Consider the following 15,667-nt stretch of genomic DNA (forward strand, 5'->3'; position numbering starts at 1 on the left):
AGAGGTTGACTCGATGGACGTCATCGACGATGAATTCGGCGACACCATCGACACCAGGATCAAGAAAGTTGACTCATACCCTTATGTTTGCACTAAAAACTTTCAATGACTCGCACCCTGATGTTTGCACTAAAAACTTCCACTTAGCACGTTGACAGGTATGCACGATCATCGCGGGTCACCATGAAGAAACATTATCGGAAGATTTCAATTCCCTTATCAACCCCATGGTGAACCGTGGAAACCTCACCATGAGCAGGTGGTGCTCCTAAATTACCTAGCCACAATTTTCTTGGATTTTATGCGTTCTTTATTAGTTGTACTAAGCAATGATCTTGGAAGGATTGTTTTAAAAACTAGAACTTTCTGCAAGGTGAAAAATTAAGATCTACGTATAACTCTTGTGTATCGTTTTCTTCTTTTTAGAGGCATTGCTTGTATTCGGGTGTTTTCTTCTGTGATGACTATAGTGCTACTGTTGCAAATGACTCATCTTTGTATTTTATTTGGTTTAACTTTTTCTTGGTTGTGTGAATCCTCGATGTTTTTGATACTTGTTGGTGCACAGGCTGTGTGTAATCGATATCTTCAGAATATTACTATATTCCCTTTATCAAAATGAATCAGCATATCATGTTCGAATCAGCATCATTTTCATAATGAGGGTTTCTCCAGTGTTAGTTATAGTTATCCGTGTCCTAGGCAGCAGAAATGTGCTCTGAGAGGATTAAAACAACTACTGCAGAGTCGAGAAAAATGTTACGCAGTACAACTTCAAACCATATCAACGTTCCCAAATGTGTCATTTGATGGATCCTTGGCTTCTATAGAATCTCCGTACTGAAGTTTCTCGCTGGCGATATCAGCTTTGACTTTGCCCTCTATCTTGCGCGACCCGTCGATGGTACCCGCGTCGATCGCCTCCAGGTACAGCACCCTAGTCAAATTCAGGAACCGCCTCCTGAAGCCTGGTATCCGGGACATGTTGGCGACGATCCCCTGCAGCCTGTTGATGGTAAGTTTGTTAATGATTTACACATGCTTTAAGGTATCATTCGAAGCCGGCTACAGGGAAGCATGAAGAATGTATCGAAATTTAAAAAGTACCTTCTGATGATTGCTTGTAGCTGAGCTCTCTTCACACTGTCGTTCGATGGAAAACCGCAGTCCTCCCAGTCTGATGGTTTGTCGTTTTTGTTCGTCATGATGAGCTTCCGCAAGCACATTTCCTCTTCTTCGGTTAGCTCAAGTTTCTTCATCTGCTCCTTCAAGACCAGCAGTGGTCCAAGCATCCAGTCGAACACTCTGTCTTTTGGCCAATTAAAGTTGGTCACCTCGACATCATCAGCTGCGATGAACAAAATACAGCGACTGACCATTATTAGATTAGATTTAAAGAGGTTAATCTTATGTTAGGCTGTCAGGGAGGGAGTCATACATATGAGCAAACCGTGTGAGTCATGCTTTGCGGACCGTATTAGACAGTGAAGGATACACCACGCCGGCAATTTTATGCTCAACTTCTTTCCCTTTCCTTTAGTTATGAATTCCTCTATGTCTTCAGAACTAATCAGTCCCTCGCTCATTAATATCCTTCCATTCATCTCGCAAGACCGGAAGAGCCAGTCCCATATCTGTACATGTTAAGGCAGAGGGGAAATGATTGATCTTGGCTGTTGAAAAACAGTGATCTAAATGATCCAAGAAGCAGAATGGAGTATTCATTATACTTGGATGGGTCTTAGCCGTTGGATAGTTTCCATGAATGTCTTTGACCGCTGTAGAACCCTCCTAGGCTTACGGTATCCATGATGTTGCTTCTCTGCACATTCAGCTGCAATGTTGTGCTCATCCGTGTCGTGGCTTGCTTCGAACTTTGGAGAACCCGCCTTCCGGTACTTGGGCCTGTCTGTCAGAAATAGGTTACTGACAAGTAAAATGAATTGCTGATATGAAACAGGGCATGCAAAATAACATTTTTTAGCATCTGCAGTCCTAATCGTTGTCGATATAACTGCCCAATCGCACCTTGGCAAACAAGAACCTTCTCTTAAGTAAAGAAGATCGTTTGTGTATTCATCATACAATGCTACGGCAGAAATCATGTATGATAGACCCATTTGAAATGAATCCTCCTGCAGGTGATTACAAAGAATATGTAAGTGTTTGTTCAAGTCATTTATACGGACTATATAAACATAACTGGAATGCACACTTATTTTGTAGGGGTAGAAACAATTAAAAGGACCTGATAAGCAATCAATCCAGCATGGAGACCAAGAAAAAAGCTGCTAAGAAACGATGCGATCACCCCTGCAATTACAGCAAGTGGCCACAATACAATGGCCAGACCGGCAAAAGGGACGCAAACGGTCTCCAGAAAAGGCCCTTCCCTTCCGACTAGGTCTTCGCAGAGTCTCTGCCATCCTTTCAATAGCATGCAGGGGCTTTTCCACAACGCCACCCCAGTAACCATCAAGACATCTAGAGGAACAGAAACCAGCGCGACGAGCAAGCTCCGTGGTAGATAAGACAGCCTTCCAAATGTAGAATACACACAAAATTTGTTAGTAAACAATCGTTTCATGCGTCCGAGAAAAAAGTAGTAACGCATAAAAGTGCTAATACCCATTTCTCCTTTCATACGACATGACTATATAAGGAACATAAGCTTGTGGCAAACCGATGGTGTGATTAGTGACTAGTACATACTTGATGTCGAAAGGCTCTTCGTCCTCCCCCATGTTCTCCGAGAGCTCATCCATGAAGGAGAAGTAGGAGTGGAAGCAGAAGTCGGTAACGTCACGCACCACCATACAAGCTCCCCTTATCGTGCTAGCGGTGCCATCCTGACAGATTCACTATATTTTGTTAAACAGCTACACGATGTTGCTGTGCACATCTTATAAATAAAACGAATTAGAGATCCACATCTGCGTTTCAGGTTGCAGCAGGGGCGCGTACGTGCTAAAAGGCAAATGGAACTTGACAAATCATTATTTTGTTAATTACACGGCGTTGATCAGTGCATCTAACTATCGATAAATAAAATAAGCGAATCTGCATTTCAGGTTGCAGCGACATGTGCGTACCAAAAAGCAATGGGAGAGCTTGTCGGCGACGCCCTCACCGACGGCCTCGAAGGTGGCCATGAGGGGAGTGAACACTCCATAGCCGATGCCAACTAGAAGGCTACCCAGAATGCCGAGCGCCGGCAGTAGGGCCAACGGCAGCGGCAGGAATATCGCTGCTAGAATCTTCAGAACCAGCCCGACTCGTTTCGTCCTGCGATCCCAGAGTCCACGGAATTGTCATATGCCCGGGACAACATTTCAGTGAAATTTAACCTCAAATAATTACCACAGTTCAGCTCATTTAGGCAAGCAGCCATTGGAGAGTAAAAAAAATACACATTAAACATGATTCATCCAAAGTAGTCATGAATGTGTTTGGGAGGGAGTTGGCAATACTTGAGCACGCAGCAGTATGTCCAGATGAAATGCGCGGGCCAGAGGCCAACAATGACGGCCGAATCCCCGAAGAAGACGATGGTCGCGGCGACCGGGCCGATCAGGACAGCTGCAGGAAGGCAAAGGCAGCAGAAGAAGAAAGTTTGTCAGGCATTCTACACAAACTGCTGAATTCACAGGAAAAACACCATACCTTTTGTGCAGCCAAGGAGCAGGAGGAGGATGAAGTATGGCAAGAAGGACACGAAGCTCCAGAGCTTGGCGAGGAAGCCTACCGGCACCTGCATCACCTGTTGATTCCTCCTTTCTTCTTCTCGCCTTGTACTCAGCCTGAGAGGAACACGGAGAGCTTGGAAGCCAGGAGAATGGAGAGTTGGAGACGATGTGAGGGGAAAAGAGGAGGCTGGCTGTAACAGTGTAGGGGCAGTTCAACTCTCAAAGCGGTGTTGTGTGGTGGAGCTACCGTGTGGCGACACGTTCTCCTCTGCATGGGACGTGCTCCAGCACACGCACAGTATTCTATAGCGGAGACCAGAGACGTCGTAGACACAAATGAAAGGCCATGGCGACCACACGTGTCTCTTCACATCACCAGTTCCACAAGTCAGAATACTCTTCACATGGACTTGTGAAGGCAGGTAGCCGTACCATACATCAACAGAAAATTTGCGTACATATATACTAGTACTAGTACGAGCGATCAGGAGATCATTGTGTTTTTGTTTGGTCGTCCAGGAGGAAGATGGATCAAACATTGCTAGAGTGGGAAAAAGAACTGCAGACACTGGACTACCTATTAGCAAATTTCCTTACAAAAGTTTGCAGCCTAAAAACGTCAGGAAATAGAGACAACAGAACGCAACCTGGCCCATCAATTATTTTTCATAAAAGTAGCAGATGTATGAGGAGTAGGAGGCTACAACATTGCCGTACATTTTAATCTAACAGCGCCAACAAAACAAAAAGAGACAGCCAACACGGACATGGCTGGCATTGTTCTATTTCAGGAAGAAAAAAAAGTTCAATGCCGTCTTTTTTCGTGGTGACTCTGTGGATTCATCACCTGTAAACTGGAACACAGGTCAAGCAGTATGACACCAATGATGGATTGCTCGGTATTCACGTAGGCTCGGCCTTGTCGCCTATGGCATAAACTAGACTAGAGAGCTATCTTATGTGAATGATCATCTTGTCAAAGAGCGCCTTATGCTCTGGAAAATACTCCAGCAATTCATCCTTGGTCACCCACACATGGTCCTCGCACTTGCCAATATCCAGCTTCGTGGTGCCGATCACTTGCGACTTGAAGAAGAAACGCTGCCACAAGCATTTGCGGGATAAGAAACACTCACATGGTGGCGCATCAAACTAATAAACCATCAGTTTGCCTTACAAAATGCAAGGAACTTAAGTATAGTACAGGATGCATTATCATATTTCAAATGGTGAAACAACAAGTACCTTGAGTGATGGAACACTAGAGTCTCCTGTTTGTTCATCTTCCATATGAGCCATTGGAGCATTGCCAACAAAATAGGTGTTGTCCAGTCCACCCAGAACAGACTTTAACGCCGACTCAGCACACTGGAATGAAATCTCCAGTAAGTAGACAGATAACATATGGAAAATGATACCGTCAAAAATCACAAATCTAAACTGGTTGCACAGACAAAAGGCGTAAGATAACATAAGTAATTAAACTGGAACTGAATACAGCATGGATCATAGATATGGGAATTTCATAGGTAATTTTTTGCAAGTGTATACCAGACGCAGAGTGTCTTCATTTTCATACACTTTTTCTGGGAAATGCCAAACAGGCTTGCCATCAGGAGCCCCAAAAGTCTTGCCATACAGAAGAAGATAAAGTTTATTGTCTAGAGCTCGTTGTAGCGACCTATAGAAAACATTGGATTAGCATAAGCTAGACCTTTGCTACACACTTACACTCACAGAGCAGCATTGTCACAAGAGTTAAATGACAAGGTATATTTGAGTTTCAGCACATGATGTGTGTTCACAGGTAACAAACCATGTTACATACTAAAGTACATGCAGTGTAGCCAGTGGAATGGGCACATACACTCCACTACACTCCCTCCGTCCGCGAATAAGTGTAAGTTTTCCTTTTCTGGAAGTCAAACACTTTCAAATTTGACTAAACTTTTACACAAAAATAGCAACATATGACATCAAATTACTATATTATTGCACTACATGTCAAGATGAATCTAGCGATACTAATTTAGTATCATAAATGCTACTACTTTTTTCCTAGGGAATTGGTCAAAGTTACTCATTTGAGGACAGAGGGAGTAGGCTCCATCAGCCATGCAATTAAGGTGTGAAGAGTGGAGACAATATCACTGACAAAAAACTGTGCAAGAAGATGATATCACTAACATGATTTCATAATCAGCTTTTAGAATAAATAGGGCATTGGGTTTAAGAATTTAAGGTGAGGAAACAAAAAAAAGGAATAAGCACAGGGCACCTGGTAAGGCTATAAAAGTAATTATAATTAAGTTATTGGTGCTCCTTCTAAGCACCATATCCTTTACTGAAACAAAAAAGGAAATAACCAGACTACGATTTAATTATAATTAAGTTACATGTTTATACGACACTATCAAAGTAATGGCAATAGCATAACTGACAATGACAATGACCACATGACATGTCTTGAATGAGAATAGCATAACTGACACTGACAATGACTATGACAATGACAAAAGGGAAATTGACACTGGCAGTAACCGCAAAAAGAACTTCAAGGGACAAGGTAGGGTGAGAAATAAAAAGATAGGAATGGGTTGGAAACTTACTTCCGGTCGTTTGCTTTGTCAGCTTCTGTGATTCTCGGAGCAGGCACATAATCTATCTGATAATCGCCCTTACCCCTGCACACAGAAACAAGCAAGTTGCAACATATGTGATGCCTAAAGTATACAATGACAAGAAAAGAACTGAATCAATGCCTGTCTGCATATATGTTTTTCATTACCGCATCCAGGTCACTGTATATCCTCAAAATCATGCATGATCACGTTATAAAGCAGATAACTGTGACAGCAGGTGCAATGTATGGTCATGTAGCTATGCAGGGATTATGCAAACAACATGCATCATTCGCATGGAATGGGCCATATCCTTTACTGGTGTTCCTTCTAAGCACCATTACAGATCGCTCCGAACAAGAGAAGCATTCCACTTGTTGGCAAGTTCCATTTGATATCACTATGCAGTGGGTATCAATTGCGGACCTGCAGGTTGCTATTTGATTTTGATTCAAAGGCATACAATCCCAGGTTGACATGATACAACTACTAAGTGATTTTTTTCAATATAATTTTTTTTGTCACTTTTCGTTCATGCATCAAAGGCATACAATCCCAGGTTGACACGACGCGACTACTAAGTGATTACTTCTTTTCCTCAATATAATTTTTTTTGCCACTTTTCGGTCATGCATCTGTTACTCTGGAAGAACACAAATATTGGCATTACTTGTACAGCTACTCCACATATTCAGTTCCAATTGCTCCCCATGTTTATCTTGTGCATACTAAATGTAACCCAGCTTAATCAGTGGTGTTCCTTTTACAAGTAAAACAGGAATATTTATTTCCTTCTCCTTGAATTTTATACAGGGTTCTCACAGGTATTACCGAAGAGAATGTGCCACTTTTGCCAACACAATGCACTTATAAACCCACCGAACATTTCGGTTTTGCTAGCACGAACCTAGGGTAAGATCTACAAACCAGAAATGGTCGAGGCAGACAAAAAAACACAAATGACGCCGCACGCGAGGGGAGAAAGTTAATGTCACCTGGCCTCCGCCTTGCCGAGGACATCGTCTGGGTACTTCCGCCTGTACTGCTGCCTCCACCGGAACCTAGCAAGGAGAAGAGGCATCGACGACAAGGTCAGCCGAACGAGCGAGGAAACGGCAGAACGCAGGAAGCTGGGAGAGAGGCGGGCTGGATGGATCTGGAGTTTTACGAGAATTCCTGGAAGGCGTAGACGACGGGGTTGATCTTGGGGATGACGACCGGGAGGCGCTCGAAGACCACCGACGCCACGATCTTCCCGTCGGCCGCAGCGGAGGGCGAGGGGGAGGAGGACGAGCTGAAGGCTCGCGCCCACTGGAGCGACCGGAGGTGGAGGCTCGCCGGCGATCGCGGCAGCATGGCGTGGTGTGGGGTTTGGGTCGCGCCGCCACAAGAGTGGGAGGAAGGAGGCAGTGAGCGAGAAGGAAAGAATTCTGCTTAAACCCAGCTCGTGGGCCTTGGGCTTTGCTGAACGGCCGACGTCATTCATTCATTCTTAATTTCTTTTTCAGTTTTTCAGCAAAATTCAGCCTTTGTTTGGTGCTAAATAGATGTTCGGAATGAATGGGAAGATTTGAGGTTTTCGAAAAATTCAGCCATTGTGCAAATGGCCGGAAAAGTGAGAAATATGATGGGTGTGATAGCTTCTTCAAGGGGAATTCGATGCAAATTTTGTTTGCAAGTATAACATCGTTAGTGTGTGTGTGTGTGTGTTTCAGGTTTTCATTTGATGTAATTTATTTAATTAACAGATAAAATCTGGACGTTTTCTAAAATCATTATGTTTGCATCTATGTTTTTAAAAAAATATATGAAGTCCCCTTTGCTGTACAATCTACTAAGTTGACATTTTCATGCGAGCCTACTTAAATGCTCATAAATAAGGCATATATATATATCTAAAATGGATATAATCGCGTATTTAACTTTTTTATGAATTCCTCCGTTATTGAGTGGCGTTTCCACGCTAACGGATATACCAGCTAATATCTACCATCTTTTGCTCCTTGGTCTTTCAATTTTTGCTCTCCACCTTATAAATATGGGGACTCTTCTCCATATAAGGTTTTTTGGACCTATAACAACATCTGTTTCTGGCTACCAATGTAGAATCGCCAACAACAACACGTAACAAGAAAAGGTGAGAAACTACCGAAAAAAATTCCCGCCATGCTTGTGTAAGAGTTAGTTTAACAAAGAGTCATGCACGACTTCACTAGGACACATGCCAAAATCAGCGAGCCAATATTTTCCATAGAAAAGGTAAGAGTCTTTTCTACATCCATGTTGGAGAGAATCATGGTTTTTCAAGCAACGAATTCGAATTTGTGTGTTCGGCCGCCTCGGTTGTCTTCTACTTTCGAGTATATGAACTTGTTTTGCCATGAATCACCTAGAGACATCTCATATGACCACATGGAAGCATTGAGCTTCATTTTCGAATATTCAAATTATCGCAAAGAAAAAAGTGTTCTAAAATACCACCGATTTTCCTCCATAGTTTTTTTGGCCATTCATCACTTGCTGCCAAGGTGGAAATAGACAATTTGACCCCTCATTCTTCTGATCCGCCCTAACCATAACCAGGTTCCCCATCCCACTCGGTCCTCAGGCCGCCGCAGGGACCTCGCACCGCCGCGCCGGTGCCCGCTCCGCCGCGCCGCCGCAGGAAATTGCCCCTCTAGGTGCGCCCCCTCTCCCTCCCCGGCCATCCCCTCTCTCCGCGCTTCCGCTTCGCGGAGCCCTCGTTGGTCCGGATCAGGGACTGCCGTTGTTGCCGCGTTTGTGGATTGGGCGTACCTGGAGCCCCGGGCTCCGGAGATTGCGCCGGTAGTGGTTCAACGCCGTTGCATTGCCTCGACGCGTTCCGTGATTTGGGCGTGAGGATGCTGTTCTGACGCGGAGGAATTGTGAGCATGGGCTCGTGTTTTAGGGCACGGAGGAGCTAGTTCTGGGAAGAATCGTGCGTGGTTTTGGGATGGGCAAGGTGGTGCTTCCATGGGAGGGAGCAGCGGGGAGGACGATGATGAAATTTTCTGTGTTAGCTATGATGTGGGAAGGGATTGTTTGTGTGAACTGAATCGGGACGGAACGATGGCATTCTTACCCAATGCTGTAGTATATGGAATGTACCGAAATTTGTTGTGTAATAGAGTCTGTTATTATTGTCCTGCAGCTACTGGAAGAGCTGGGAATGAAGGAAGGTGTGGCGGCAGCGGAGAACCCGACGGTGACCATGGCGGTGCCGGAGGTGGCTGCCAACGAGGGTCAGCATGCCGAGGGCTCGTCGGTGCCTATGGCGATGCCGGAGGAATCTGCTGTTGTGGACCAGCATTTCGAGGGCTCAACGGTGCCAATGGCTGTGCCGGCGGAGGCTGCTGGTGCGGACCAGCGTGCCGAGGGTGTGACGGTGCCCATGGTGGCGCCGGAGAAGGCTTCTGATGACTCGACGGTGTCTATGGCGGTCGTGCAAGAGGAAGCTGCTGTTATAGACCAGCATTTCGAGGGCTCAACGGTGCCAATGGCTGTGCCGGAAGAGGCTGTTGGTGCGGACCAGCGTGCTGAGGGTGTGACGGTGCCGGCTCCAGAGAAGGCTGCTGAGGACTCGACGGTGTCTATGGTGGTGCCAGAGAAGGCTGCTGACGCGGACCAGCATCTCGAGGGCTCGACAGTGTCTATGGTGGTGACAGAGGAGGCCGTTGATGTGGACCAGCGTGGGGAGGGCTTGACAGTCTCTATGGTGGTGACACAGGAGGCCGTCGATGCGGACCAGCATGGGGAGAGCTCGACAGTGTCTATGGTGGTGACACAGGAGGCTGTTGATGTCGGCCAGCATGGGGAAGGATCGACAGTGCCTATGGTGATGCAAGAGGAGGCTGTCATCACAGACCAACATATCGAGGGAGTGAGGGTGCCCTTGGTGGTGCCCGAGGCAGCTGCTGACGCGGATCATCACATTGAGGATGCGAACACGCAGTACAAGCATGGGTAAGCGATTCCAATTTATATGGCTGTAGCCGGTCTGCATATCTAACTTTTGTTTACTGTTTTTGTCCTTCTCGCTATAAGCTTTCACCGATTGTTGGATAGTGACACTTCTATGTGCATGGGTAGAGTATAGTGTGTATTGTGTAAACTGTAAAGATCCCTAAAATATTCTTTAGTCTTACACCAAACTTAGACATACATTTAGTGCTTATGAGACTGGATTGTGTGCTTTGTCTGGGTTAGTGCTCCTGCTATCTCACCCACACGTATGCGCCGTGACATCTCTGCATCTTCCTTTCTCTTAGAAAGCAGGTCTGTGCATATTCTCTCACCACGCACTTACTCACAAGAGTGGCCGGAGAATGTGCACCTATGTCAAGACACATTGCATGGGTGAGAAAGTATGACGGCTCACTCCTACAAGTGCAGAGGTTCAGCCCATATGTGGTGCATTTCAAATCTAGCAATAATAATCTGCGCAGCCACAAATTCACTGAACAAGCAAAAGCACACCGTACCCTTTCCATGCTCTGGCCTTTGATCTGTATCTGGTTATGTTTATTTGTCGAACTATCCAGTGATTTGTTCTTTCATACTGGGTCTTTGGCATTCCTGCTATCACTATAAGTTGGAAGATTCCTCTTGCAACACTTAGATACAATCTTAAACACATTGATTTAAAATCTGCATAGCTTGACATTTTGATGTTTCATCTTTTTAATAGCAAACGTGTATCTTAAGATATGCAAAATCTACAAATGCCTCTTATTGGTATGACAGTTTGGTCATTCCATGTTCTTTTTATTCTTGTTCTGAACATTTGAAAATGTATTTCATTCTAGGGATACTGATGGAATCATCAATGTTACTCCTGGGGAAATGAGAGGCATCATCGAAGTTATAGCTGAAACGGGGAAGTTCTGGTATTATGCTGGACCTGGATGAATTTACATACATTTAATGTTATTTAGAGATTCTTTGAATGTTGAAAGCAACTCCATTCTTCATATTTCTGTTCGGGTCTGCAACTTATAATTGGGTTTTCTTCCTTATAGAAAATAGAGGATGTCTTGTTCTTATCGTTGTGTAAAATGTGTGACAGAAGGTCAATAGGTAGCATTTGAAAATTTGCAGCAGTTGTTGTTCTAGATGAACCAAGCTTAGGTTGATCTAATTGTTCACTTTTATACTTTTGAAGAGATAGTTGCTGGTCTGGAACATTTGGACAAAATTTTCTGTGGTGAGAATGTGAGGTTTCCTTTTTATTCTTGCCATTGTGATTAACTTCCGCTTTACAGGCATGAATGGAGTTTTCTCAAGAGGTTGTTGTCTCTCCAATTGATGCAGGTATGGGGAGCCATGAAAAGAGTTTCACAATGTTTGTAGATTATTGTATTGGCTATGTTTTGTCAGAATATAGTAGCTTTACTTTCTAAGCTGTTTTTCATCATTTCACATATATAGGTCTTGGGTGAATATTCTGAGGTTCAAATGGTGATGCGAGAAGATGGGCAGCAACAGAATTCTTTGTCTGCAGAGGCACACTCAGAGCTGTTTAGCCAGCTAAATGATGGTACTGTTTTAAGACTTCAAGTTGCTGTATGCCTTCACATTTTGCTGTTGCGATATGAAGGTTTTAACAAAATTCACATTAGTGTACGATATACATGTTTCTCTCGCCCCCTTAAATTCTGATAAGGTCCTAGACTCCTCATATCTCCTCACTTAGTGCAGCTTTGTTAACTTTGGCATACTTAGCAATCAGCCATTGATTTGGGTATGTAGTTTGTGAATTGTCATAACTCATGTTGACTGTCAAGAATATGAACTGCACACTTTAATGCAATTGAAGTCAAGGCACTAATATGCAGCTGCATATCTACCTTTAGGACCATGAATAAGTCAAGGCACTAATACGTTGGTTTGTTGTTTCACAATTCTGTTACATGACTTTCTGTTACTTGTATTTTTGCATAATAGCCTGCAGTTAAAAACTTAAAATGACAGCATCATTTGGTGGGTTTTGAATTGTTTGTTGGTGTTGCACTTCATAACAGAGTCGAAATGTATTCCCTCTGTTCCTAAAAAAGCTTCTCAACTTTGTCTAGATACGGAGGTATATAGACATGTTTTAGCTATAGGTACATCCGTATCTTGAAAAAGTTGAGAAGCTTTTTTTTTGGAACGGAGGGAGTATGTTTATTCAACTCAACACTTAGAATACTTTTGGTGTTATGGTGTTGTTCTGTTTTTCAGAGCTGATGTGGAAAAATAGTTGTGAAAAATACTATCAGTTCTTTCACAAATCGGATTTAGGTTAAGGCAAATTGTGTGGTAGTTATCCTTCTGACATTTGCACTCGTTTGTCATGTTATTTCGAATGAAATATCCGTTTGTGACCGGATTTTCTGTAAAAAAAGCAGCTTGCCAGATACCAAAATATCCTAAGTTGATTGTACCAGATCAGATTATCGATATGATAGGAGGTGATGTACTTTGTGTGGAACATGAACAGATCCTGATCATTTGTTTGCACATCATTGCAGCCCTCTTGAGGTTTGAAGAAGGTCCTCCATTTACACTGCAAAGACTTTGTGAGGTGATGATTTTTCCCTTTTAGTTTGATTCTAAAGTTTCCTTAATGATATAATGTCGGTAAAGCAGTTACTCACGAAAGGAAGGTGATGTGGTTTCCATTTGTGTGTTGCATTGGTGTTGTTTCGAAAGGAGCCTTATACTAACTTTCTGTTGACAGATTCTGTTGGATCCAAAAGGAACATACAAGAAATTGTCGAAGCTCGCTTTGGCCTTGGAGAAGGTTTGTTACCTGAACTTTCACCATCACGTAGAGCATATCAATACTACATGGTTCTTATGTTAGTCTGTAACCTGCAATGTATGAGTTTAACTTCTTTATCTGGAGCATCAACTTTTCTGCTTATTGCACTACAACTTGAAATGCTGTCTAATAGATTTCTTTGTAAACTACAATAGATCTTTGTTGCCAATTTTAAGCTTTCTTATTTGCAGACCCTTCTAGTCACGTCTACTATAACCAAGTGTACCGACCCATACCCAGTTGCCCACGGTCGAAATTCCGAAGCAACAGCAATCACAGAAATCACAGATCCTGTCGATGCAAAACCTGAAAAGCTGCCGGAACATCCTGCAGCGGTTTCCAACGGAACAGAACATGCAGGAGGTGATGGTGATGAAGAGATGGCTGACGCAGAAGCCGAGGCAGGGCCCGGTAGCCATGATGATGTCGAGATGCAGGAGGAGAAGCCTGATCATCATATGGCAGGTGTCGACTCCCATACCAGCTCAGGCGTGGCTACTACTTGTGGAACAGTCGGTGGCAGTGAACAACCTCTGGAGCCGCAGAGCTGATTTTGCATGCAACAAAGGCCAAATGACCTAGTGCAGTTCTGTTTAGCTATCTGGATATTGCTATAACCCTCGTGATTAGCTCGTTGTGCTATTTGATTCTCTCTTGGTTCATGTGTATACGTGATATGATTAGCTGATCATGATATGTGATCTCGAGGTGTAGTAAGCCGTCGATGGACCTGCATGCGTTACCATGGCTAAAACGACTGAGATTCTCCAAGGAAAAATGTGCTCAGAATGACCATAATACATTTTTCTTAGTTGTCACACGCTGAAAGGTTATGACGCACCAAATGTTACTCAGATGGACACTTGGCTATCTTTAATTTTTTGCAACTTGCAATGTAGTGAACTTATTCATAATGAGAAAGTACTACACTTATTTCCTGCCCCGATTTTACCGCGAAGCAATTAACCTCGATAGTGTTGTTTCTTTGTTTTCACCGCCCTCAAACTGTCATTTGAGGTTGTTTATGAGTGCACACTGTCTTATTGGTCGATTGGAACTGAAGATGTGACACTTAATGTTAGTGTTGCTGTTGAGTGGTGACACAGAACTTGGCTCGTGTTGGTCTTGGATTGGTCTGTTGGCTGATTTGGTCACTAGAGATCTGAGTGGAGGTTTCGGCGTTGACATGCCTTGGGAACATTGTCTTGTTTTTGGCACTTGTGTAGTAAACAAATGAAAGGTGCACCTCTAGTCCTAAGAGATGCTCCAGTCGGGTCCCTTAAAAACGTCTGTCCGGCATAACGATTTGGGGCACGTTTGGAGATAGCACCGGACAAAAAGAGACTAAAAATCTGTACAAAAAAGAGACCCTTCTTAGCCGTGTCTTTCAAACAGCGTCGTTCAGATGCATGCATTTTAATGGAGGGAACCACCCCATGTGGAAAAAGTAGGTGAGAGAAAGTGTGGGAAGAGATAATGACATGTGGGGACTAGGGGCTACATGCATGCATGTGGACGCTGTTTTTGTGTCCGGCGTTCTTTGGGGGACGCGACTGAACAACTTTTTTCTCCATTTCTTGTCTGCGGTCCCCCAAACGTCATTTGGGGGACACGGCTGGAGATGCTCTAATCATGGTTACCAGGTAAGTATATGATACTTTGTACTCCCTCCGGTCTCTTTTAGTTGACTTAGATTTAGTATAACTTTATACTAAATTTGAGTCAATTAAAAAGGAACGGTGAAGCATGTTTGGTGATGTCCTCAAAGTTGTCTACATGTCACAGCGTGCTGGTAACTTGTTTGTGAAAGTGTAGAAAGCTTCAAATTATTCATGCAATATGTGGATACCATGTCACAAATTTTGAAACGGGTGGCCCCGTCTCCATGGAAACTCAAAACGATGAATCTGATAGGCAGCTCTTCAATGCAGCAACCAGGGTTACCATTGGGGATGGCATGGAAGCATCCTTCTAGTCTTCATTCTAGCTTAACGGTTGCACGCCTCATTCGATTACTTCCAAAAGTTTCGGGACTTCTAAGCGCAAGAAACATTCGGTCCATGATACGGCCTCAAATGGGTCTCGGACAACAACAACGGCGACTTCATTGTGGAGCATATCGAGCAGTTCGCTCATCTTTATGGCCTCATCTCAGACATTCACCTTTCATAAGGTGTGGAGGACTATCATTTGGACCCTCACGATAAGCAATCACTACTCAGGTTCTTCCACATATAAGGATCAATTTCTGGGTTCCACCTCTTGCTCATTCGAGAAGGTATTCTAGAAGAAGGCCCCTCCCAAATATCAGTTCTTCAAAGGTGTTGTTTTGTTCTTTCCCTTTATGCAAAGACAAATACTGATTTTCATTAGAAATGATTGAGCTATACATGAGAAATGGGTATTAAGAACAAGTAAGTGCGAGGGAGTGAGACGGGGCTATCCACTATAGCCAGGTGGCGCGCACGGGCTAGGCATTGGCAGGGCGGAGCTGGAGTAAAATTTCCCCTGATGCATCATCAAGCTTGCACCCTTTT

The 15,667-nt window shown here is 43.8% G+C and overlaps 3 protein-coding genes across 3 annotated transcripts; 1 reads left to right on the forward strand and 2 right to left on the reverse strand.

Moving 5' to 3' along the window:
* Positions 1-774: 774 nt before the first annotated feature.
* LOC124647872 (uncharacterized membrane protein At3g27390-like) lies at positions 775-3,765 on the reverse strand. The gene is made up of 10 exons (XM_047187734.1): positions 3,664-3,765; positions 3,471-3,579; positions 3,093-3,285; positions 2,713-2,849; positions 2,249-2,537; positions 2,029-2,135; positions 1,731-1,905; positions 1,439-1,634; positions 1,108-1,348; positions 775-1,006 (listed from the first exon to the last, which is right to left on the reverse strand). The coding sequence occupies exons 1-10, from the start codon at positions 3,755-3,757 to the stop codon at positions 775-777; spliced, it is 1,773 nt and encodes a 590-aa protein (XP_047043690.1). The 5' UTR covers positions 3,758-3,765.
* A 559-nt stretch (positions 3,766-4,324) lies between these two features.
* On the reverse strand, positions 4,325-7,692 carry LOC124676148 (39S ribosomal protein L46, mitochondrial-like). The gene is made up of 6 exons (XM_047212225.1): positions 7,476-7,692; positions 7,303-7,368; positions 6,296-6,370; positions 5,238-5,367; positions 4,932-5,054; positions 4,325-4,787 (listed from the first exon to the last, which is right to left on the reverse strand). The coding sequence occupies exons 1-6, from the start codon at positions 7,661-7,663 to the stop codon at positions 4,638-4,640; spliced, it is 732 nt and encodes a 243-aa protein (XP_047068181.1). The 5' UTR covers positions 7,664-7,692; the 3' UTR covers positions 4,325-4,637.
* A 1,782-nt stretch (positions 7,693-9,474) lies between these two features.
* Positions 9,475-14,067, forward strand: LOC124682188 (mucin-17-like). The gene is made up of 7 exons (XM_047217089.1): positions 9,475-10,291; positions 11,134-11,214; positions 11,590-11,638; positions 11,756-11,864; positions 12,838-12,890; positions 13,047-13,109; positions 13,322-14,067. The coding sequence occupies exons 1-7, from the start codon at positions 9,498-9,500 to the stop codon at positions 13,679-13,681; spliced, it is 1,509 nt and encodes a 502-aa protein (XP_047073045.1). The 5' UTR covers positions 9,475-9,497; the 3' UTR covers positions 13,682-14,067.
* Positions 14,068-15,667: the final 1,600 nt, after the last annotated feature.

The sequence above is a fragment of the Lolium rigidum genome, chromosome 1, assembly GCF_022539505.1.
Source record: "Lolium rigidum isolate FL_2022 chromosome 1, APGP_CSIRO_Lrig_0.1, whole genome shotgun sequence".
NCBI classification, from domain to species: Eukaryota; Viridiplantae; Streptophyta; class Magnoliopsida; order Poales; family Poaceae; genus Lolium; species Lolium rigidum.